The sequence below is a fragment of the Schistocerca cancellata genome, chromosome 3 (genome assembly GCF_023864275.1).
Source record: "Schistocerca cancellata isolate TAMUIC-IGC-003103 chromosome 3, iqSchCanc2.1, whole genome shotgun sequence".
In the NCBI taxonomy this organism is placed as follows: Eukaryota; Metazoa; Arthropoda; class Insecta; order Orthoptera; family Acrididae; genus Schistocerca; species Schistocerca cancellata.
This window is the reverse complement of record NC_064628.1, coordinates 956,220,057-956,245,047: the sequence shown is the minus strand read 5'-3', so window position 1 is coordinate 956,245,047 and position 24,991 is coordinate 956,220,057. Positions and strand designations below refer to the sequence as shown.

General features: G+C 37.4%; 1 protein-coding gene and 1 non-coding gene across 4 annotated transcripts in view; one reads left to right on the top strand and one right to left on the bottom strand.

Moving 5' to 3' along the window:
* Positions 1-24,991, top strand: part of LOC126176020 (zinc transporter 9) — a 173,757-nt gene that overhangs the window by 136,832 nt on the left and 11,934 nt on the right. For all 3 annotated transcript variants that reach the window (XM_049923144.1, XM_049923143.1, XM_049923142.1), the window contains 2 exons: positions 5,503-5,713; positions 15,253-15,445. In XM_049923144.1, the coding sequence (XP_049779101.1) occupies positions 5,503-5,713; positions 15,253-15,445 (404 nt within the window). The remainder of the gene's footprint in view (positions 1-5,502; positions 5,714-15,252; positions 15,446-24,991) is intronic.
* Trnat-cgu (transfer RNA threonine (anticodon CGU)) lies at positions 3,539-3,612 on the bottom strand. Its single transcript has one exon. It is a non-coding gene; the product is annotated as a tRNA-Thr (tRNA).

Below are 24,991 nucleotides of genomic sequence, written 5' to 3'. Positions count from 1 at the left end.
GGGCGCCGCATAAGGTATGTTATGTGTGTGTTGAAGATCTGAGAAAATGGTCCGAAAAAGAAAAAAAAGCCTTTAGATTTACTGTTTCTATTGTTGTGTCTAGACAAGACAGCCTAGACACAATGAGAGGAAGCCGAAAGGCACGCGCTTAAACTCACGCAGTCTGGCGTGAGGTCTGAAACAGGATACGTAATGAATGCTATAAAGAAAAGTATGTAGCTTCTGGAATACTTAACTTTAATCCACATTTGTAGAACATCGCTCTTGATGATACATTAATAGAATCTCAATATCTATACTGGTAATGGCGCCTTGCTAGGTCGTAGCAAATGTAGCTGAAGGCTATGCTAACTATCGTCTCGGCAAATGAGAGCGTAATTCTCAGTGAACCATGGCTAGCAATGTCGGCTGTACAACTGCGGCGAGTGCTAGTACGTCTCTCTAGACCTGCCGTGTGGTGGCGCTCGGTCTGCAATTACTGACAGTGGCGACACGCGGGTCCGACATATACTAATGGAACGCGGCCGATTTAAAAGCTACCACCTAGCAAGTGTGGTGTCTGGTGGTGACACCACATCTATGTTATGGAGGGAGCCAAGAAATCATATCAATGATTGCTACTTTTCCAGTGTTGATATTGTCATAATTCGAAAAACAAGAAGGTAATAAGCTACCTTAACCTTCTGTCTGCCATTCAACAAATTCTGTTCCAACAGAATTATTTTCTGATGTACAATGTGATTTAGATGAAACAGATGATGATGAATTCCATTGTAATACAGGAAGTCTAGAGCCCAAATTGTTTACTCAGACCGAACTTAACGATTTGGTTAGGGATCTGGGCTTAACGAAATAAAAAGCTGAATTTCTTAGCTCCAGGTTAAAAGGAACTTATTGACATTTTGAACCACCATTACATGTATAGAAAGAGAGAGCAGCAATTTTCCAAGTCCCTTTTCATAAGTGTACTGCTGAGACATTCCTGGTCTGATGAATAAGTTTGGTATTGAATGCAAAAAGGAAGACTGGAGGCTGTTTATTGGTTCATACAAAACTAGTTTAAAGGCTGTTTTGTTACACAATGTTAACATGTCTGCATCTATACTTGTTGGACATTCTGTATATATGAAAGAAAGCTATGAAAACCAAGAAATAGTGCTAAATAAAATAGGCTATTCTGCTCATGGTTGGATGATATGCGGCGATCTAAAAGTAACATGGATGCTCCTTGGTCAGCAAGGTGGCTGTACCAAATTTCCATGTTTCTTGTGTGAATGGGGCAGTAGGGCTAAGGATCAACACTAGTGCAGAAAGAACTGGCCTGGGAGGGAGTCTTTAAAACCTGGTGAGAAGAACATTCTACGCAAAAACCTCGTAGATCCAGAAAACATACTCCTACCACCTCTACATATAAAGTTTGGCCTAATGAAACAGTTTGTAAAGACTTTGCCTAAAGATGGACCATGTTTTAAGTATCTCTGCCAAAAGTTTCCACACCCTTCAGAAGCTAAACTAAAAGAAGACGTCTTTGTCGGACCTGACATTAGAAAATTGATGTTTGATGTTAACTTTGAATTCACAATGACCTTAAATGAGAAAGAAGCATGGGTATCATTCAAGCAAGTTGTTACAAAGTTCTTAGGACATGAAAAAGACCCAGAATATGTTTCTGTTATAGCTACAATGTTTAAAAGAAGTTTAAAACTTTAGGATGTTTAATGAGCCTGAAATTTCACTTTTTGAACAGTCGCCTTGATTATTTCCTGAACAATATGGGAGATATTAGCGAGGAGCAAGAAAAGTGTTTTCACTAGGACATTAAAGTGATGGAAAAATGCTACCAAGGCCACTGGAACACCAACATTATGGGGCATTACTGTTGGTCACTTCACCGAGAAGTTCAGCAAGCGACTCACCGTAGAAAAAGCTACACAAGAAGCTCCAAAGAAAAAATAGAGAGAAAATACAAACCAATTCCAGCTGACAAGTCAAACCTCTATTAACACATATCAGTTTTAAGTAGCTTATTGTAAATAGAGACCATGTTTATTTTGTAACAAAGCACTTCATTAATTTCCCCATTTACCGTATAGCATTGGAGTTTTATACTATACAATAAAAAGCATATTGCTTGAAAACTATGGGTGATAAAAAAAAGGCTAGATTTGGATTCAGCTTATAAAAATCTATAAAGATCAGCTATCAAAGTAAAAAGTTTAAAAAAAAAATTTTTTTCATTGGCCTGGGTTATTTCTGTATGGCTAGTGCTGTCCTTTTTTCCCCCTAAGGTAAGTCTTTCCGCTCCCGGGATTGGAATGACTCCTTACCCTCTCCCTTAAAACCCACATCCTTTCGTCTTTCCCTCTCCTTCCCTCTTTCCTGATGAGGCAACAGTTTGTTGCGAAAGCTTGAATTTTGTGTGTATGTTTGTGTTCGTTTGTGTGTCTGTCGACCTGCCAGCACTTTCATTTGGTAAGTCACATCATCTTTGTTTTAATAACTATTTCAAAACCACAGAAAAATCTGTCAGTATTGAAACATTAAAAGATGATATGGATACACATTTTCACAAATTTAAATATTTGTGCTGAACCATCCTGGCAGCAACATGTATTACCTACATGTACATGCTGCAAACTGCACTCCTGCTTTGTGGTGAGGCGCTTCTAGCAAGTATTTGTCGTTTTGTTATTAAGTAGTATGTGTATTGCATTTTGAGGAACTTGAGAAGAGTTTTGTTTCAAAAGTTGTGAAACAATAAATAACTGGCATGACAGATTGTCACTTTGGTAACCTACCTCTAAAACCATTGAAAACATCTGTACGTACTATAAATTAAAATCCTGTGCCAAATTTTTCTGTAAGTATGTGGCGGCCAGTCTCAGGAAGTACTGTAGATGTTTTGGTACAGGTTTCACTAATAGGTAGAGTGACTCAAGAGAAAGGTTTGTGTATGTAATTTATTACCACTACACTGGTTGAATCGTCTGGTCATTGATTCTCAGTGCTACTCTTGCAAAGCTGGGGTGGCTCACTACTTTTAAATAAATAAAAGATGAATTGGGCAAATTTTGCAGATTTACTGCTTGCACTGTCATTATTCTGGCATGAAGAGATGTTTTTAGACTGTCCTAAATTGGTTGACGTCGTGCCACATTGTATGCAGAGCCACAGGGTGCCCCAGTGTACCTGAAAAGGGGAATGGAATGGAAGACTGTAACAAAGACATGTTGCTAGAAATCATCCTAGTATTGAAGTGCAGTGATTCATGGACAGTGGTAGAAACCACCAACCAGACAGTTGAATTAGGCAACAATCCTGAGCCCTCATTACAAGAACAATATATCTTAAACCACATTGTAATGCCTGATGTTATCCCACTATTTTTAAGTCCGGTCGAACTTACTTGCACCTAAATTTGCTTGATGCTCCTCTTCTTTCAATGTGCACCTAAGTGGAAACTGAAATTACAGTGAAATCCAGACCTTTAGCTACTTACAGGCGTTGATAAATATAAATGGGGACAGTTGAAAATGTGTGCCCCGACCGGGACTCGAACCCAGGATCTCCTGCTTACGTGGCAGACGCTCTATCCATCTGAGCCACCAGGGACACAGAGGATAGTGCAATTGCAGGGACTTATCTCTGGCACGCTCCCTGTGAAACCCACATTTCCAACTTATTGTCCACACACTATGTTTGTAGCTCACCTGCCCACTATACTCATTACTTGCGGCCATCTACCAATTCTCATCAGAGTTCAGGCAGTGTGAGTGCATCTGCACTGAAGAAGATCATTGGCCAGTAAGCCTTGTCTATATATGAAGATGGTATCTGTTCTTTCGGACATGCCCGAAAGAAACTAGTTCTTGTATATAAAATTAAAGTAATAATAATAATAATAATAATAATAGTAGTAGTAGTAGTAGTAGTAGTAGTAGTAGTAAAAACTATGTGTTTTCCTGCCAGCTGTAATTTCCTAATCTCCCTCCATCCCTAGGCCTCATCTAAGCTTATCTGGTGTAGACTTAGCGTTATCTAATCGTATTTGACTGGCACAGTTCTTCCCTTCCTTCTGCAGTATTAACTTGTTCATGCCAAGTTCAAATGTGGTGCAGGTACCACAGGAGTTGGGTTTAAATATGCACTCAGCTGGTGTAAGGGCACGCATACATTTAAACAAATCATTAAAAAATCTAGTTTTGCCTCATAATTTTGTATTTCTATTTTAGAAACTTTACACTTACCTTCTGAGTTGGTTGAGAATGGAGTTTTTGTGTAGTAGGTTTTGAAACATTTCTATAAATGTGGAGGGATGCAACATGTGGAGGGATGCAACATGTTTCTGCATTGCCACACAGTTTCACTTTCCTTTCTGTACTGAATACTTTTCAGCACTTGGTTGGATTCTTCTGTTCTTCAGAGGCACCAATTTCCAGTCCTATAATTATAAATGCATATTCCAGGTGCTGCATTGAATGGTTCATTGTTCTGCAATGTTTGCAAGAAATTGCAAATTTATTATACACAATGTAGGCATCAAATAGGCTTATATCCAGAATACAGAAAAAAAAAACTTTGTTGCATTTTTCTCGCTATTTTCATCACTGAAATTGTTGCCTTTTTCATAAACTTTAGAAGGGAAGATCACCAGCATTGTCTGCAGTATCACTAAATTCAGAATGTGCATCAAAAACATTGCATGCAAAATTTTTAATTGTCTCTTCTTTTCAGAACTGATATTACTTAAAAATCATTTCACAACTGGAGAATGAAAGTTTCAAAGTCTCAACATAGAGGCAATACACAAATGGATAACTGTGTGGAAAAAAGCCACACATTTGGTACACTCGCTGAAGTGCTTGCAAGAACAATCTACAGCATTACATCAACTTAACACAGAATGCTGCTGTAACTGTGCGAACTGTGGTAATAGACTCAATTACAGGGGGGGCCTGAGGGCAATGTGATGAGCAACACTCAACAAAATGATGTGAACATGTTAATGCACTCCTTTCACTAACAGTCCTGTACAAAGAGGGGCCACACAGAGCTCTCTCTATCACATTCACACTTGTTAGACCACCTGTCACACCATGTAGAGCTCTTCAACTACGGTGGTCTCCACACTTTACATGTAAAGCAAGATGCAGATTCTAGAGCTTTTTCTATCAATGCATACACTGACTTAGTAGTCAGATCCTCGGATTCTGGAGACTGTTACTCGCCTGACGTCTTTCACTGTGGGGCAGCAACAGCGTCAACTTCCTAATACACCTTGATGGGGGAGTTTTGGCTGTGGAGTTGTCACATGTAATTGAACTGCAACATTTTTATTTTTTACCATTCTTTAATGTTTGTAAAGATGGTGTTAATTTTTTAATTAATTTTTTTTTTTTTTTATGAATTATGTTGTGGATGAAGAATGTATCAGAAGTAAAAAGATCAACAGGGAAATAGTGTATAAGTAAAAGTGAACGATTGTGATGCTCCTTTTGGCAGTGTTCCGCGGGCAAGACCCCAGTGTTAACGTAGTGCTGATGGAAGACTTAGCTGCAGTCCTCGGCGTCGGTGTGGCCGGAGCCTGCATGGGACTGTCTGTGCTCTACAACAGTCCCATCCCTGATGCCGTGGGCTCCCTCTTAGTCGGTGGAATTCTGGGTGGTGTTGCATCGTTTCTTATTTACAGCAATGTGGCTGCTTTGGTTGGAAGGTATGTATTTTAATAGCATCTCATTTAACTTCTGATTTTTGTATTTGGGCCATTTAATATATGATTGTTACCATGAGAAATACCTGCTTGAACATAAATGTAGGTGCTACCCATGCCTGCAGTTGCCCAAACTCTTTGCCTTTACAAATGTCTGCTTGTGTCTGTGTATATGCGGATGGATATGTGTGTGTGTGCGCGAGTGTATACCTGTCCTTTTTTCCCCCTAAGGTAAGTCTTTCCGCTCCCGGGATTGGAATGACTCCTTACCCTCTCCCTTAAAACCCATATCCTTTTGTCTTTCCTTCTCCTTCCCTCTTTCCTGACGAGGCAACCGTTGGTTGCGAAAGCTAGAATTTTGTGTGTATGTTTGTGTTTGTTTGTGTGTCTATCGACCTGCCAGCGCTTTTGTTTGGTAAGTCTCATCATCTTTCTTTTTAAATATATTTTATTAAAAATGTTGATTTCCATTGATTGATAAGTATGGTATTAAAAAAAAGGTAAAGAAGCTATATTACTTGCGAGATTTGAACTGGAGACTTTGTGGTTACAATATGATTATGCCAAATGTTGAGGTATCAACAAATCTTTTATAAATCTGCAGGTGTCTGACATAAGTGCTAGGAATTCTACTAATCTAAAAAGGCAAAAATTCACATCTGTTTTGAGAATGAAGTAGTACTGCTTTAGGAAATTTGTGTTTGGACACAGACCATCAAATCCTATAAGTATGAAGAAATGGAAGAGGGCAGAGTAGCACTCTACCTGAGAGCAGCTAAAGGGATTTCTACAAAAGACAAGGGGAGGAGAGCACTGGAGGAGGATATACCTGCAGATAGAAGGCCTAGTGCAGTTAAAATGAATTCCCTGTCAGTACTTGAAAAGAAACATGTCAGGATGAAGACTAGCAGAAGTAATAGATTATTATTATTAGTATTAGTGTTTACTCACTATAACATAAGCACCAACTGCTTTCATCCATGCAGTATTGTTTGATGAGTATTAAATCTTCTGTAATCAGTAAATATTTCCAAAGGTCTGATCTATCAGGAGTGTTCGCAATGAAACCCCCACTATGTCAGATTGAATATTTTAAGTTGAACACTGGAAAATTCAGGATGGAATAATGACAATATTATGAAACAATGGAAAATAAAGAATGGAATGTTATAATATTATGAAAAGGAAAGTTTCTTCTCACCGTAGAGTGGAGATGCTGAGTCCAGATAGGCACAATAAAAAGACTGTCACAAATATAGCTTTCTGCCCGTGAGGCCTTTGTCAAAATCAGACAACAGACACACACACACACACACACACACACACACACACACACACACACACACTCACGCAAACGCAACTCACACACACGACTGCAGTCTCAGGCAACTGAGGGTACACTGCGAGCAGCAGCACCGGTGCAATCAGTATGGTCTTGTAGCAACATGTTGAGCACAGACTTGATGATTGGTACAGTGTTGCTCATAAGTAAGAGCATGTGGTGAGGTTTGGAAGGCGACATGTAAAACACTGGAAAGTAGAGAAAGAAAAGGATAGACAATGAGAATAGTAGAATTAGAAAACAGTAACAATGGAAAACAGTACTGGATTATGGGGTGAAAGAAGTGCCAATAGGCAAAATCAAAAAATGGAAAAGACAGGCTGGAATAATGACCATATTACAAAAAGGATAAATTGCTGCTCACCACATAGCGGAGATGTTGAGTCGCAGACAGGTACAACAAAAATACTACTAAATGCATAAGCTTTCATTCAGAATGCTTTCTTTTGAAATAGACAACATATACAGACACATTCACACAATCACAGCTGTGGCTGCTGGGCTCCGACTACAACCAACTGCACATGCTAGGAAAAACAGTGTGGGTGGTGGGGGTAAGGAGTTGGCTGGGGTGGGGAGGGTGAGGGAGAGTACGGTACAGATGGGGTACATTAAGTGCTGTTTATGGGAGCATACACAGGGATGAGGTGGAGAGAGGGTAGGGCAGGGTCGGCAGCTAGGTGCAATTTGTTGATGGGCAGGGTGGGTTTTGGGGGTGGGGGTGGAAAAGGAGAGAAGTAAAGGGTAAAGGACTATGGGTGCACTTGTGCAGTAGAAGGCTGTGAGTGGGAACAGGGGAGGTGATAAGTAGGTGAAGGACAAGGACTAACAAAGTTTGAGGCCCACAGGATTACTGGAATGAAGGATATATTGCAGGGAGGGTTCCCGCCTGCACAATTCAGAACAGCTGGAGTTGGTGGGAAGGATCCAGATGACACAGCCTGTGAAGCAGTCATTAAAATTAAGAACACTATATTAGGCAGCGTGCTAAGCAACTGGGTGGACCAACTGTTTCTTGGCCACAGTTTGTCGATGACCATTCATGATGAAAAACAGCTTGTTGGTTGTCATGCCCACATAGAATGAGACGAAGTGGTTGCAGCTTAACTTGGAGATAACATGACTAGTTTCACAGGTAGCCCTGCCTTTGTTGGGATAGGTGGTAGATGGTGGTGGGAGAATACGTGGGACAGGTCTAAGTCATATTTCAGGGATATGAGCCATACGGCAAGTGGTTGGGAGCAGAGGCTGTGTAGAGATGGACAAGGATATTGCATAGGTTTGGTGAACGGCACTGTAAGAGGGTTGTGGGTAAGACAGTCGTCATTTCAAGGCACGATGAGAGGTAGTCCAAACCCCGGTGGAGACTGTGATTTAGTTGCTCCAGTCCTAGGTGGTAGTGAGTCACGACAGGGATGCTCCTCTGTGGCCAGACAGTGGGACTTCGGCAGGCAATGGGCGACTGGAGAGATAAGGCACAGGAGATCTGTTTCTGTACAAGATTGGGAGGGTGATTTAAGTTCTGTGATGACCACAGTGAGACCTGCCTGGTATATTTTGAGAGGAGCTGGTCGTCACTACAGATGCGATGGCCGCAGGTGTCTACGCTGCATGGAAGGGACTTCTTGATATGGAATGGGGGCAGCTGTCGAAGTGGAAGTATTGCTGTTGGTTGGTAGGTTTCATATGGGCAGAGGTACTGATGTAGACATCTTCGAGGTGGAAGTCAACATTGAGGAAGGTGCATGTTGGGTTGAAAGGACCAGCTGAACCAAATGAGGGAGGAGAAGGTGTTGAGGGTCTGGAAGATTGGAATGTTAATAGGGTGTCCTCACCTCAATTCAGATCACGAAGATGTCATCAGTGAATCTGAACCAGGTGAGGGGTTTGAGTTCGGGGTGGTTAGGAAAGATCCCTCTAGATGGCACCAGAAAAGGTTGACATAGTATGGTGCCATGGGAATGCTAATTGCTGTAGCCCAGGTTTGTATGTAGGTGATGCCTTCAAAGGAGAAGTAGTTGTGGGTGAAGATGTAGTTTGTTAAGGTGACCAGGAAGGAAGTTGTAGGTTTGGGATCCTTTGGGCATTGGCGTAGGTAGTATTAAAGAACAGCTGTGCCATGGGAATTAGAGATGATAGTGCAAAGGGAGGTGGCATCAAAAGTGACGAGCAGGGCACCATGTGGAAAAGGAATGGAAACTGTGGGGAGTTGGTGGAGGAAATAGTTGGTATCTTTTGTTCAGGAGGGTAGGTTGTGGGTAATGGGCTGAATGTGTTGGTCTATGAGAGCAGAGATTCTCTCAGTGGGGGCACAGTAACCAGCTACAATGAAGGTCCAGGGTAGCAGGGTATATGGACTCAAGGAATGATGTAAAAGGTAGTAGTGCGAGGAGTGGTAGGGGTGAGGAAAGAGAAACTCTTGGTAGGGATTGTGGGATGGGCCAGAGGATATCCCCTTCCCTGTTCACACTCCACTGCCATCTGTTCCGCAAGTGCACTTACAGTCTTCTTACTTTTTACTTCTCTCCTTCTCTGCCCCCCCCCCCCTCCCCCCATCCCCTTCATCTAACCTGCATGTAGCTGCCCTGCCCTATCTGTCTCCACCTCGTTCCTGTGTACGACCCCACAACAACACTTTACCAACCTCCACCCCTGCCATGCTCTTCCTCCCCTTCCCTGCCCCAGCCTCCTCCTTACACCACCACTCAGATTGCTTCTCACATCATGTGCAGTTGCTTGCAGTCTGATCTCAGCAATCAGAGATAGTAGTCATGTGTGTGTGAACTCCATTTGCATTTGCATGCATATGTGTGTGTGTGTGTGTTTTTCGTCTATTTCAGAAGTAGGCCTTCTGGATGAAAGCTTATGTGTTTAGTAGTCTTTTTTGTTGTGCCTATCTGTGACTCAACATCTCCGCTATATAGTGAGTAGCAACCTATGCTTTTCATAATATGGTGAGTATTTGTAATGCTGAATATAGTTTCTCACATTGCCAGTTTCTCTTCCACCTAGTTTTGAATGAAGAGTGGTGGTAAAGTTGTTAGAGCTTACAATTTTGAATAAATAAATAGTAGAGGGCAAGTAGAAATCTTTGGGTAATGCAAGAGATATTGAATTTAATTGATGAAAGGAGAAAATATAAATGCAGTAAATGAAGCAGGCAAAAGGGAATACAGACGTCTCAAAAATGAGATCGATAGCAACTGCAAAATAGCTAAGCAGGAATCTATAGACGACAAATGTAACGATGTAGAAGTTATCACTAAGGGTAAGATCTATGCCACCTACAGGAAAATTAAATATATCTTTGGAGAAAAGAGAACCACCTTTATGCATATCAAGAACATAGATGGAAAAGCAGTCCTAAGCAAAGAAGGGAAAGCAGAAAGATGGAAGGAGTATATGTTGTTGTTGTTGTTGTTGTTGTGGTCTTCAGTCCTGAGACTGGTTTGATGCAGCTCTCCATGCTACTCTATCCTGTGCAAGCTTCTTCATCTCCCAGTACCTACTGCAGCCTACATCCTTCTGAATCTACTTAGTGTACTCATCTCTTGGTCTCCCTGTACGATTTTTACCCTCCACGCTGCCCTCCAGTGCTAAATCGGTGATCCCTTGATGCCTCAGAACATGTCCTACCAACCGATCCCTTCTTCTAGTCAAGTTGTGCCACAAACTCCTCTTCTCCCCAATTCTATTCAGTACCTCATGATTAGTTATGTGATCTACCCAGTATATAGAGGGTCTATACAAGGGAGATGTACTTGAGGGCAATATTAAGGAAATGGGAGAGTACTTAGATGAAGATGAGATGGGAGATATGATACTGCATGAAGAATTTGACAGAACACTGAAAGACCTAAGTCAAAACAAGGCTCTGGGAATAGACAACATTCTGTTAGAATGACTGATAGCCTTGGGAGAACCAGGCATGACAAAACTCTTTCATCTGGTTAGCAAGTGTATGAGACAAACCCTCAGACTTCAAGAAGAATGTAATACTACCAATTTCATAGAATGCAGGTGCTGACAGTTGTGAAAACTATGAACTGTCAGTTTAATAAGTCACAGTTGGAAAATACTAACATGAATTCCTTACAGACAAATGTAAAAACTGGTAGAAGTCGAGCTTGGGGAAGATCAATTTGGATTCTGGAGAAATGTAGGAATACGCGACACAATACTAACCCTATGGCTTCTCATTGAAAACATCTTAAGGAAAGACAAACCAATGTTGGTAGCATGTGTAGACTAAGAGAATGATTTTTACAATGTTGACTGGAATACTCTCTTGGAAATTCTAAAGGTGGCAGGGGTAAAATACAGAGAGCAAAGGCTTTTTACAATTTGTGCAGAAACCAGATGGCAGTTAGAAGAGTCGAGGGGCACGAAAGGGGGGCAGTGGTTGAAAAGGGAGTAAGACAGGGTAGTAGCCTATCCCTGATGTTATTCAGTCTGTATGCTGAGCAAGCAGTAAAGGGAACAAAAGAAAAATTTGGAGTAGGAATTAAAGTTCAGGGAGAAGAATTAAAAATTTTAGGTTTACCGATGACTGTGTAATTCTGTCCGAGACAGGGAACGACATGGAAGAGCAGTCTAACAGAATGGACATTGTCTTGAACGGAGGACATAAGCTGAACATCAAGAAAAGCGAAACAAGGATAATGGAATGTAGTCGAATTAAATCAGGTGATGCTGAGGAAATTAGACACTTAAAGTAGTAGATGAGTTTTGCTGTTTGGGGAGCAGAATAACTGTTGATGGTCGAAGTAGAGAGGATATAAAATGTAGACTGGCCATGGCAAGGAAAGAGCTTATGAAGAAGAGAGATTTGTTAACACCAAGTATTGATTTAAGTGTCAGGAAGTCCTTTCTGAAAGTATTTGTTTGGAGTGTAGCCGTGTATGGAAGTGAAACATGGACGATAACTAGTTTAGACAAGAAGCTTTCAAAATGTGGTGTTACAGAACGATGCTGAAGATTAGATGGGTAGATCACGTAACTAATGAGGAGGTACTGAATGGAATTGGGGAGAAGAGGAATTTGTGGCACAACTTTACTAGAAGAAGGGATTGGTTGGTAGGCCATGTTATGAAGCATCAAGCAGTTTAGTATTGGAGGGCAGTGTGGAGGGTAGAAATCATACAGGGAGACCAAGAGATGAATACATAAGAGATTCAGAAGGCTGTAGGTTACAATAGTTACACGGACATGAAGAGCTTGCACATGGTAGAGTAACATGGAGAGCTGTATCAAACCAGGATTTGGACCGAAGACCACAACAGCAACAAGGAGTTAATTAGCTTTTTGTACAAACACTATAAAGAAGCAGAATAAATCTAGGCATTGGTTGTTGCTATATTTATTTACATTTCTAATGTACTTTTAATACGTAATGTCAAACACATTTCACTCATGAAAAGTTAGCATCTTGAAACAGTGTACTTTGTGGAGCATGTGCTAGACCACCAATTCAAGCATCTGGGCTGCAGTCCCCAGGTACTGCTGGACTTGTTCACAGTCACCTGTGCATGGTAGTGGTGTGTAAATGTGAAATAATTCTATTTTATCGCCTATGTTACACTGTAGGTCCCTCCATTGCTGGTTGGGCATTAGTTTAGAGGCTAGGAGAAAAGGGTATACTGTATCCATTACCACCATAACTATCGATGCACAGTGGTGGTGAAACCAACCTTCAGGTCCATTAGAGCTATTGTAATGTGGTGCATAGCCAGAAATGAAAGTGAGAAGTAGAGGAAATCTGTGTGTATGACATTTATGTTGCTAAATTGCCAACCAGGTTTGTGGTCCATGGCCCCAGTTGCAGATTGCATATTTGACTGCTTTGAGAGCAACAAAAATTTTATTATTTTAAACATAGCTGCACAACAGCAACGGTGCCACGTAATAAAATTATAAACAGCCGACCAGTTGCAATGGATAAAGAAATCTTTGCCTAGGTTTCAACAAATTTAAATTTGTCTTCTTCAGAAGGTGGCAATTTTACATTTTATTTTTGCTATTTCATGTGACTAATTATTCCTCAAATTTAAAATGGTCCCGTAATATACTATTGATAGAATAATCTTACGTTAAAAGTTTGACATGATAAGTATTACAGTTAGAGACTGTTTATCCTCAGGCATCATAGCTCATGACTTTCGTATTAGCCAAATTATATCCATCCAATATTTAAGAATGAAAGAACTTAGAGATAAAGTGTACACTTAATTTCAAAGCTTTTTGAAACTTTTTCCTGCTGCCAGCCCCCAAAAGATGGTGTAAGGAAAGAAGTTTATTGCTTACTACATTTCCGCTGTTTGTACAGTATCATCAGTTATGATATTCTGATTTATTGCTGTCGCAGCACAGTCTGCAGACAGTATCCACAAATGCCATGGAGTGTACCTGGAAAATTATATCATTGTATGACAATTAGCTCAGCCAATATGACAGCATAAACATTGAGATGTTTGAAAAACACACTTTTGTTAAAAACTGAGCGCAAATTGCTCAGACTACACCCATATAGTGTTCGATAATGATAGCATTTAACATATCTTCAAACATGTTTAAACTTTAAAGTTTAAATTTCTTCTCACTTGCATGCTTAATGTCAAATATTTAACACATTAACCTTTTTGTAAAGTAATCATACAGAGTTTGATTCTTTATGAAACTGGGGGTTTACTGGTTATTTCTTTAGAATGAAACTCCCTTGATCTTACACAGTATTGTTGATTTGTAAAGACATTTACATGTGTAATGACTTCCTGTGGCAGATGCACTCATGCTCGCACATTTGCCACACCCGCGTGCCAAGACTTGTCAGATGCATTTTATGTGGAGTTTCATTTATTAGCATCTCAATTTTCTCCACAACCAGTTGTTTAATTAATGAAAAGGCTGCTGCTCTGTATAACTTTATTGAGTCCACTACGGGTTTCAGCCTTTTTTTTAAAAAGCCTTTCTCAAGTTGGTCTGAAAAGTGATGATCCACAGTATATAAGAACAAGTCTGTTAGATTTAAAATCTTGCTTGTCTAATGATGTCATGATCATTCTCAAGTGGATCATGATCCTGACATCATTTGACAAGCAGGCTTTTAAATCCACCAGACATTTTCTTATATTTTTTTGGATATTATTTTGTCATTTTTCAGATCCACATGAGAAAGGATTAACAAAATAGCCGAAACTGGTTGTGGACTCAGTAATGTTCTACAGAGCAACCAGACTGGCCTTTTCATTAATTTCATGTATACCATGTGTAGATGAAGTCACTTCAGACAAATACTATTAGGTGAAACTCGGATCATTTTTGGAAAATGTGGGTTTGCCTCAAGTTACAAACAGTTCTTTTCAAGGTGGAAGTGCTCCTCTTCGAAAGCTCATTTCCAAATTTAGTGTGCTATGTCGTATCAGAGCTAGCAGATTAATAGTGTGGTACAGTCTGGTGCATGAAATAAGGCAAATTGGGTACATCTGAGGCGTATTCACTGGGTAGTAAAAAAGTGATAATTACAGTGGGCTGAATTAGTATGCGGTGTGAGACACTCTGTTAGTTGACAACAACACACACTAAAATACCCGTAATCATGTGTTGGTAATGACTTGCTCACCCAGCCGCCTCACATGCTGGCCTGTTCTGCTCTGTCTGCTACCACCGTGCAGCAGCACTGCTCAGGTGCTGCTGGGATTATCTCTATTCGTCATGTGTTGTTGTCCCTGTTCAGAAATAGCGTTAAACTGAATAGAACTCTAGACTAATTTGGAATTGCTTTAGCGAATAGGCACACAAAACTCCACTTTTAAAAAATATTTTGTTTGTAATGAGGTACAGACAGATATTTCCTGTAAGTGCAGCATGTCCTTTGAAACACATGGTGAGCGGCATTGGTTTTAGCTGATTCCATTTACGCACTGCATTAAAAAAAACTCTAAAATTTATTGGAACACTAGAGGAAATGTTCCTGATAATGTTGGAAGGGAGACCAGGTAATGTGTGAGCGAAAAACAGTAGAGCAAGCTGTGCCTTGGGTAAATTCTGTATTTTGTGCAAGGTGCAGAACTCTGGATTGATACTTGGCTATAGCTGATGGTCATATTTTCATTATTACAAACTACTGATATTAACGTTTATTACTTTGCTTGAAATTACTTTTTGTAGAACATAGCCTCATTTTATGTACTTTCTTTTACAGATCCATACCCCAGGAGAGACTGGATGTAATCAATGCAGAGCTGGAATCAGATGTTATGGTTAGAGCTATTCATGATGTAAAAGGAATCGACATAGGAAATTTCCTAGTGAGGTACAAAGCTGAACTAGATTTTGATGGAAGGGAATTGACAAGAAGCTATCTGGACAAGCAAGACTTGAATGCACTGCTAGAGGTACACCACTGAAAATTAGTTGTCACATGAAATTAAGAATTAGTGTAGGTGATTTACTGTAGCAACTCAAATATAGGTCACACTACAAAAAGCTAGGGTGCAGCTTACCAATGTAACCCTACAGATATCAGTATATTTTCTCTTCTCAGGAATTTCAACATCAGTGCTCGCTCCTTAATTCTGAATGAATATTGCTAGTGTTTGGAAATTGAGTGTTTATGTTTCATTTTGGTATTGACTATTATTGTGCTGACAATTTTGTTATTTTACACAAGTGTACAGAACATTTTTTTGCCTAAATAAAAAGTAAAATTTCTTTACCAGTAAGTGGTAATGTAAAAAAGAGTTCTCTGGCAGGCTTCAAAATGCAGAACAATCACAACACAAATTTAAAACTGATAATTATGTGTTATGTAAAGTCCTCACTGTATAACTTAAAGCCAGCCATTCAGTTCAGAGACAGAGTCAGATTCATTTACTTAAGGTGACACTAAAATTGGTCGCCCCCTCGGAATCCTAAGTCCAGCTATCTGCACTAGCTTGTAACACAGTAGAGTGCAGAAATTTCTTGAGGAAGTGTTGTATTTCACGTGAGTTAGTCAGGGGCCTTATTTGCATGTGGTCTCTTGGCTGGCATCACACAATGTAAAGATAAAGTCGAGGGTTTGAGCTCATTCCTTCCCCCATTTTTCGAACGGCATTTAGTCTATCTACTGAAAGAATCATTATGATTGAAAATCAAAGATAATTTACTTCACTTTCTAACCTGCCAATAATAACAATATCTTCCATTCGAATTTGTCCCAAGCGACTCTTGACATTAGAACAAATAATGTATTGTGCATCACAACTGCACCAATTTCAGAATGAAATGACCAATTTTTGTCATTGCCAGCTAACCCCAGGTCATAAAACAGATGTTGTGGCTCAGTCCCACCATTGCGGAAATCATATTCTTTCCAAAAAAATAAGTGTCCACTCATGAGTTCCCTATTAATGCATGGTACACCATCCACTGCACTGACCACCAGCCATCTTGTACCAGCTGGTGTCTGCTCAGGTGGCTATGAATTATGCACCTTCTGCCACTGAGTTGCAGTGTAAGTTTTTACATATCCGGAAGATTACTTACTAGTGTGGTTTATTTTTCTACATTAAATGTCTTGGATAAAGTGAATGAAAATTGTGGAGTAACAACAGTGGTGTGACCATTGCTCATACAGCCTATAATGTGAGGAATATTGAAGTATGTAATTTACTGTTGCAGACGAAGTTTGCTTGAAAGTGTAGGGGGGGCAGGGAGGGGAGGGGGTGCCCAAGTTATGGTGGTTTTTCCCATGTAGTTTCTATAAATGTGGTTATCAATCATCATTTTTAATGTAACATTCTACCATTGTTCTTATGGTGACATATTGAACAATATATTAGCTGTAACTCTTCAGGCTTTCCCGTTGAGATCTTGACACGTGGAATAATCGGGTTTACTGCTGGATGTTTGTTTCGCTCTGGCACAATATTTTGGCCATGTAACTCGTTGCCTTCTTCAGGTGCTACCTGTTACGTGGCCGAAATATTATGCCAGAGCGACACAAACATCCAGCAGTAGAACCGATTATTCCAAATGTCAATATATTAGCTGGTTTTAAGCATTGGGAAATGGAGTGTTAAATGGGTAAAGCCTAATATTTGTTACTTGAGTTTGCTTTGAATTTAATAGAGGGGTGAAACTGTGGATGAAACAAAAAATAACACACATTTCTTTTGTGTATGAGGCAACTACCACCACAGAAATCACACCAATAAGTGGTGTTCTCATTTCTGTAGGCATCCAATAAGTGACAAATGTGATCAAATTTGATCATTTACCATTGAAAAGTTTGGTGTACTCCAGCCGCATGTTTTAATTCGAAGCAACAAAAATCAGTGCGATGGCCACATCTGGATACTTGTCTGAACGTAACCAGTTTCTAGTCAAGTATTTATATCTAATGTTGTTTCTGGTGAATAGACATTGTGCCTTTATTTAGATTAACTTCATAAAAAGCAATTAATGGCATTAAAGATCAGCTTACCCTCTCCCTTAAAACCCAAATCCTTTCGTCTTTCCCTCTCCTTCCCTCTTTCCTGACGAGGCAACTGTTGGTTGCGAAAGCTAGAATTTTGCGTGTATGTTTGTGTTTGTTTGTGTGTCTATCGACCTGCCATCGCTTAATATAAAATATTATATTAATATAAATAATTATATTAATTATAATAATATAATTTTAGTATTATTTATAATTAGATTATTTAACTATTAAATATTTAAGTTAACTTAATATAAACTTAATTTTATATTAATAAGATATCACATTAATTTACATAATTGTATAAAATATATTTATTATATTATTTAATCTTTCTTTATTATTAGTGAAAAGAAAGATTAAATAAGAAAGAATATAATACATTTATCGGTATACATGTTCCATATTAATCTTTATTTAGATACAATAGAGAAGTTGTGGTCATACGGGGGAGCGTTTTTTTTTTTTTTTTGTTAGTGTTTGTGATTTTTTTCTTTTCTTTTCTTTAAATATTTGAATCTCTTATTTTTTCTTAATTTGATAAATTTTCAAATTTCTTATTTTTTGTTCTTAAAAGTTTTTTCCTTGCTTGTTTATTCACTTTTTCTTTGTATTATATATAAGTTTTGTTAAACTAAATGTTCTTTTTGCAGTAATTTGATTTACTTATCAAGTGATTTTGGATTTAGCAATTGATTTAGTATCGGCATAATTCGTGCCAGCAGCCGCGGTTATACGATTGATACAAGTGAATATTATTGGTTAAAACAGTTGTTTATATTATTAGGGTTAAAATATAAATTTGTAAGGTGAAATGTTAATATTTATTTGTAGCTCTTTTTATGAATCTGTGAAATTCGAATAATAAACTAGGATTAGACACCCTGTTATTTTAAATTAACTATATTTACCAGGGTACTATTAGTTAAGGTCTTTAAACCCAAAGAATTTGGCGGTATCTCATTCCATTCAGAGGAACCTACCCCGTGATTGATAATACACGATTTACTCTACTTAATTTATTTGTTTGTATATCTCCGTTATCAGAGAATCTTTTTAGAGCTACAATTCTCAAGATTTATAATTATAAAATATTTCCGGTCAAGGTGCAGCTTATAGTTAAGAGGAGGTGGGTTACAATAAATTTTTGTTTATAATGGATTTGATGGTGAAATACTGTTAATGAAGGTGGATTTGATAGTAATTTGATTTATTTAATTTAACTGATATTGGCTCTGAGGCGTGTACACATCGCCCTTTGCTCTCATTATTGATTATTCTATTTTATTATTTTAAAGTAGTTTCAATTTAGATGAGATAAGTCGTAACATAGTAGATGTACTGGAAAGTGTATCTAAGAAGAGGTTCAAGATATAACTTATTAGTAAAGTGTTTCACTTACACTGAAAAAATTTCTGGGCAAATCAGGATATCTTGATTATTTATTTTATTATATATATTTTTTGTTTATTTAATTATTTAATATAAATAATTTTGTTGAATTTTGTCTTAGTATATTTTATAGAATTGATTTTTTAAATTATAGTTTATTGGTAATGTAAGTGTTTTATGAAATATTATTTTGAATTTTTTTAAGTAGATTTTATTTATTGTACCTTTTGTATCAGGGTTTATCAAAATTTTAGTATTTTACTTGTCTCGATTTGGGTTGATTTATAAATAATTTATAGTTAATGTATCATAATTATTATTAAATTATTTACAGAAATGATATGTTAATCATTTCCTAAGATATCTAGTTTCTTAAGAAAAAATTTAATTTTTTGAAGTTAATAGTTTTTATTTAATTTTTTAAGTATAAATATTAACTTATTTACTCTCTAAGGGATAAGCTTTGAAGTTAATAACCTATAATTTGTTTTATAAAAATATAATATTAAGCTTTAAACCAGCTATCTTTGAGCCCGCATCTCGTGGTCGTGCGGTAGCGTTCTCGCTTCCCACGCCCCGCTTCCCACATTACAAATGTCTGCTTGTGTCTGTGTATATGCGGATGGATATGTGTGTGTGTGCGCGAGTGTATACCTGTCCTTTTTTCCCCCTAAGGTAAGTCTTTCCGCTCCCGGGATTGGAATGACTCCTTACCCTCTCCCTTAAAACCAAAATCCTTTCGTCTTTCCCTCTCCTTCCCTCTTTCCTGATGAGGCAACCGTTAGTTGCGAAAGCTTGAATTTTGTGTGTATGTTTGTGTTTGTTTGTGTGTCTATCGACCTGCCAGCGCTTTCTTTTTAGATATATTTTTCCGACGTGGAATGTTTCCCTCTATTATATTCATATTAATAATGATGTTATTAATACAAATGTAATAGAATCCTTGAAAGTAAAGTATGGATGAAATGGAATTTTTTCGATATCTCCATTTAGTCCTAATGGGTTATTAGACCCTGTTTGGTGAAGAAAGAATAAATGAATTGCTGCTATAGCAGCAATAATAAATGGTAATACAAAATGAAATGTGAAAAATCAATTTAATGTTGCGTTATCAACAGCAAACCCCCACTCGTTGAACTAAATCTGTTCCTAAATATGGAATTCCTGATAATAAATTAGTAATTACTGTCGCACCTCAAAATGATATTTGACCTCAAGGTAAAACATATCCTATAAATGCAGTTGTTATAATTAAGAATAGAATTACTGTACCAATTATTCAGGTGTGCATGTATATATAAGATCCATAGTAAATTCCTCGTCCTACATGTAAATAAATACAAATGAAAAATATAGAGGCTCCATTTGCATGTAAAGTTCGAATAATTCAACCATTATTTACGTCTCGGCAGATGTGTACTACACTACTAAATGCTATTTCAATATTTGATGTATAATGTATAGCTAAAAATAGTCCAGTTACGATTTGAATTACCAAACATAACCCTAGTAGGGAACCAAAATTTCATCAAAATGAAATATTTGTTGGTGCAGGTAAATCAACTAAAGAGTTATTAATAATTTTAATTAAAGGATGTCTTAATGGTAAGGGTTTATTCATTAGTAAATTATCTTATTTTACGAATAGACCCCTGGTTAATATTAGTGCTAAAAATAAATAAATTATTATTATTATTATTGTAATAATGAATGTTGGTCTGTTATATAATTTTTCTAAAGATATTGTTATTTCTTGGTAATTGATTGAATTATCAATATTTATAGTTTCAGTATTTTTGAAAAAGTCTATAAATATTGTTATATCTAGGATAATTAATGTTGATATAATAAATACTCATATTGTTAAGGTAATAATTATAGTAATTGATTTAGGTTGAAATATTTCGTTTGATGCAATTCTTGTAATGTAAATAAATAGAACTAATATGCCACCAAGAAACGTTAAAAATAAAATATATGATAATCAATATCTTTCCATTATTGTTCCTGTTATTAATCCAACTAAAAAGGTTTGTAGGATAATGAAAAGCATTATTGATATTGGGTGTCTTAATTTAATAAAATTAATATTCATTACGTTTGATAGTGATATAATTATTATTTTAATCATTTCAGGGGTTAGTTTATTTAAAATATCGGTTTTGGGGACGTATAATGGAAGCTTTTTCACCTCTGAAGTTTTAAAAGCGGGGGCTAGACTTATTTCCGGTTTACAAGACCGGTGTTTTTTTAAACTATTAAAACTAATGTTTATATTCTCTGTTTTTACTTCTTTGTTAGTTTATTTTGCCTACAGGCATAATTAATATGAAACCATCAGGCAATAAATTAAGCAGGAACTACAATGTGTTGTACTGAAAATCTGCTTCACTCTTAGGTAGGTGAATATCTAATTGCTATTTTAGTCCCCCATCCCCATCATAATCATACTGCAAACTGAGTAGCTCATTCATCAGATGCTATTTGATTTGGGAGATTGACAAAGTATCAGCAGCATTTATTTTGTAATCATTATGGATAGAAGTTACTATTCTTTCTTTCGATTATTATAGACTGAATGACAGTTTTGCTTAAGGATGATGTGGTAAAGATTTTTCTGTCACCATATTGTGTTCCCCTTTACATTCTTGTTTTTATTTCTTTATGCCTTTTCAGCGTGGTTTGTTGGATAATGTGCATTATTTCTCTGCACAGTGCACTGCTACATGAAGTGTTATTAGTAAAATAATGTGTCTCTCATTATGCTGAAGGGCGCTTTCGAAATTTCCCTCTAAGTGACTGCATTTTGCTATCAGTACTGTGTTGCTGACATTGCATTTGTGTTCCTTTGTTATGGGGTATTGTCAGAGTTAAAACAATACCTGTTTTGAAAACTTCAGTAAAGTGAATCACTTCTGGTGAATGAGTTCTTTAGTTTGCACTCTGCTTAAGACAGAAATACAAAAATAATTATAACAGGTTTTGAAGAGGAGGGCCACCCAAATAATTCCCATTGGTCTTAATTTATGGTGTTTCAGTTGCAGTCAATGCTTCAGAGTATTACTCATAACTACACTCCTGTACCACCTCATGTGCAAAACCCCCTCAAGAAGCATGTCGCTTGGAGAAACATATTGTTCCTGCTGCTAGTATAATTGAGACTTTGCAACATCACAGAACATGTTGGGAAACACTTGTGCCATTGAGTTACTTTCTGGAGTGCCACAGAATTATCCTATTAAAGTCACTTAACATTTTCTTGTCATTTCCATTAAATATTCAGTGACTTTCAATGAAAGTGTGATCATGAGGTATAAAATTGTTTTTGACTGCAGAAAGGCTGTTGCACACACAGAGTATACAACTAATCCCTCATTTTATGTTACAAATTTTCTGTATTATTGACAATTATGACAGCGAAAGAGGAGAGCATGCAGCACTGGTCTGCTAGCTTTGTGGTAATGAGGCATCTTTGTGAAGTGGAAGCTACCTTAGCTGCTAGATCCCATCTCACTGGAGCCTTAGACACTTTGGCAGCTTTTTACCATATTTGTGATAGAGATACAAGTAGCCAGGTGGAAAATCAATAAGGATATTTTCAGTACCCCCATGGACCCAATGGTAAAAAACTTGATGTTGAAGAATTGCACACTTGATGGTGCCTGGATTTTTCTGCTACTGCCAAGATATTTTTAATGTTTGTGAATACACAATTTTACTGATGAATTTGTGGCATTAAGTAATTAGTTAGATTTCTTTATGCATTTATTCCCACTGCCACATTTTTATACTTGCACGGTAGTCCTTTAATGCTACTGAATATGAAACGGTCTGTGTTTCTGTACAGGCCAGTGCCAAACTCAAAAATTAGTAATATTGTACTAATTTATAAGAATTTGTGGGTACTCTGTTTTATTAAAATAGACTTTATCACAGTAAGTTGTAATTCATTTTTATATATTTTTATAGTGTTTTACATTAGTTTATTGAACACAACAGATTATCGTGAGAGAGAAATAATCATTTACAGTTTATGCTCTCACATTATCTAGAACAGTCTGACAAGGCTAGTTCCCCAGTTTCATGCCTGTGGAAACCTACTGGTTTGAAAATGTCATCAACCCTTATTTGAAGCAACTCTTTTCCAAGAAGGAAACTTCTTTGATGACTGTATGCCAAAGAGTGAGAAAAGTAATTACTTGAGGGCATAAGATGAGAAGAAAAAGTCCCGTGAAGGACGACTTCCTACACTAGCTCCTGGACAATTTGTTTTATTAAAGCAGCAGAATGCTAGTGGGTGTTTTTTTAGCAGTAGTCACAGTTGGTCATCTTTTTAGTCATTTTCCTTACATTGCAACTAAAGGGCACCTCAGTTGTTGGTGTTGTTTGTAACAAATGCAAGTTGTGATCAATGCTGCCCTGGGGAACAGTTCGTTGTAACAAAGTCAAGTCATAAGTGTTAAGCATCTCATTCAACACTACAGTTTCTAGTGCTTAAATAACAATCCATATAACATCCAAAATGTAACTGCAAGAACTACAGAAGAACTTCAGATGAAAAATGATGATTGATAAATTAATTTATAACAACAGTTTGGTAATATTCGAATCACACACTTAACTTAGCCATAACCTTCATTTGATTGTTTCAACCATTTACGTAAATTTTGACAGTAGAGGTAAAGTACATACATGAGTGTTCCTCACATCATGTGCTGCATGAACTTTGGTCACAATCGTGTTGTTACCGCATGGTGTTTACTTGGTTTAACAATGTTAAAATTAAAATTTAAAACAGTCTATGCAACTGAATGAAGGCAGTTTGTTTGTTCCCATATGCATTTTGCTTCTTTTATTTGGGAACATCATCAATGGCGATTTCCAGTGCTGTTAATGTCAGCTATGTCAAGGCAATTCTAGTTTGACTTGAATTATCCATTTTTATACAATCAAGACCAGTTTTTAGCTTGACAAGCATATTTTCGATTACATTTTTATCTGCCAATTTGGGTATGACATTGTACTTTAGGCCTTTTTCAAGTAAGACAGTTTCATCCTGTGTAAAAGTAATGTTAGTCTTATTTAAAATTGTCTTATAAACTACATGACTTCTTTTCTTAAAAGTACTTTGAGGACATTTTTCAACAGGAAACAGACAAAAAAGTTTATGCAAAATACCTTGTTTACAAATTTCTATATGTTCGTTAATCTGTATCCAGAAATCATCAACATTAAAGTTTAACAGGGAAGATATTTATGAGCTCTAAATACAGATAATATGCCTCTTCATTGAGAACATCTTTTTTAGCGTATAGCTTTTCAACATGATCAGAAATGAGATTTTTAACTACATGTCTAAAAAAACTTGATCTTTTTTACAATTCGCGAAATTAATATAGGCTTTCGCATAATCAAGGACTAGCCACTTTTTATCACATTTATTAATAAACTGAGTGGCCATACCTGTACTAAGCAGTTTCATCTTTAGATCTCTCTATTTAGAGGCAGTCTTAGATGCTTGGGAAGGCAGAAATCTTAAAGCTTTAAAAATGGCTGTGTTGTCAGAGATTGTTACAAGGTAAAATTAAAAATATTGTAGCCCTCGGTCATGAAAATCAAGTCTTTTTTACCTAGGTTTCTGCCAAATTTAAGAGCATCTTAATCAGAAATAAAACATTTAAAACAGGCATGACACGTATAAAATACATATGAAGCAAAAACGCTTTAGACTCAGAATATTAAAATAGAAAACATAGAGGCAGGCCACTAAGAGTTGCACCTCATGTTGAACTGTGGTAGCATCGGACTTAGGTGCCCGCATTAGCAATTGTGGGCAGGTGAACGTTAAACCAAAAGTGCCATCTAGTAGCTGCAAATACAAACCAGCTACTTAACATTCCAGATACAGACAGGTGGAATGTGTAATACATGAAGTAAGAGGCAATATTTTATCTGACAGCAACAGACATGGTAAAAATTTGTCTACATAAGAGCTTACCCCCCCCTCCCCATGAACCACGGACCTTGCCGTTGGTGGGGAGGCTTGTGTGCCTCAGCGATACAGGTAGCCGTACTGTAGATGCAACCA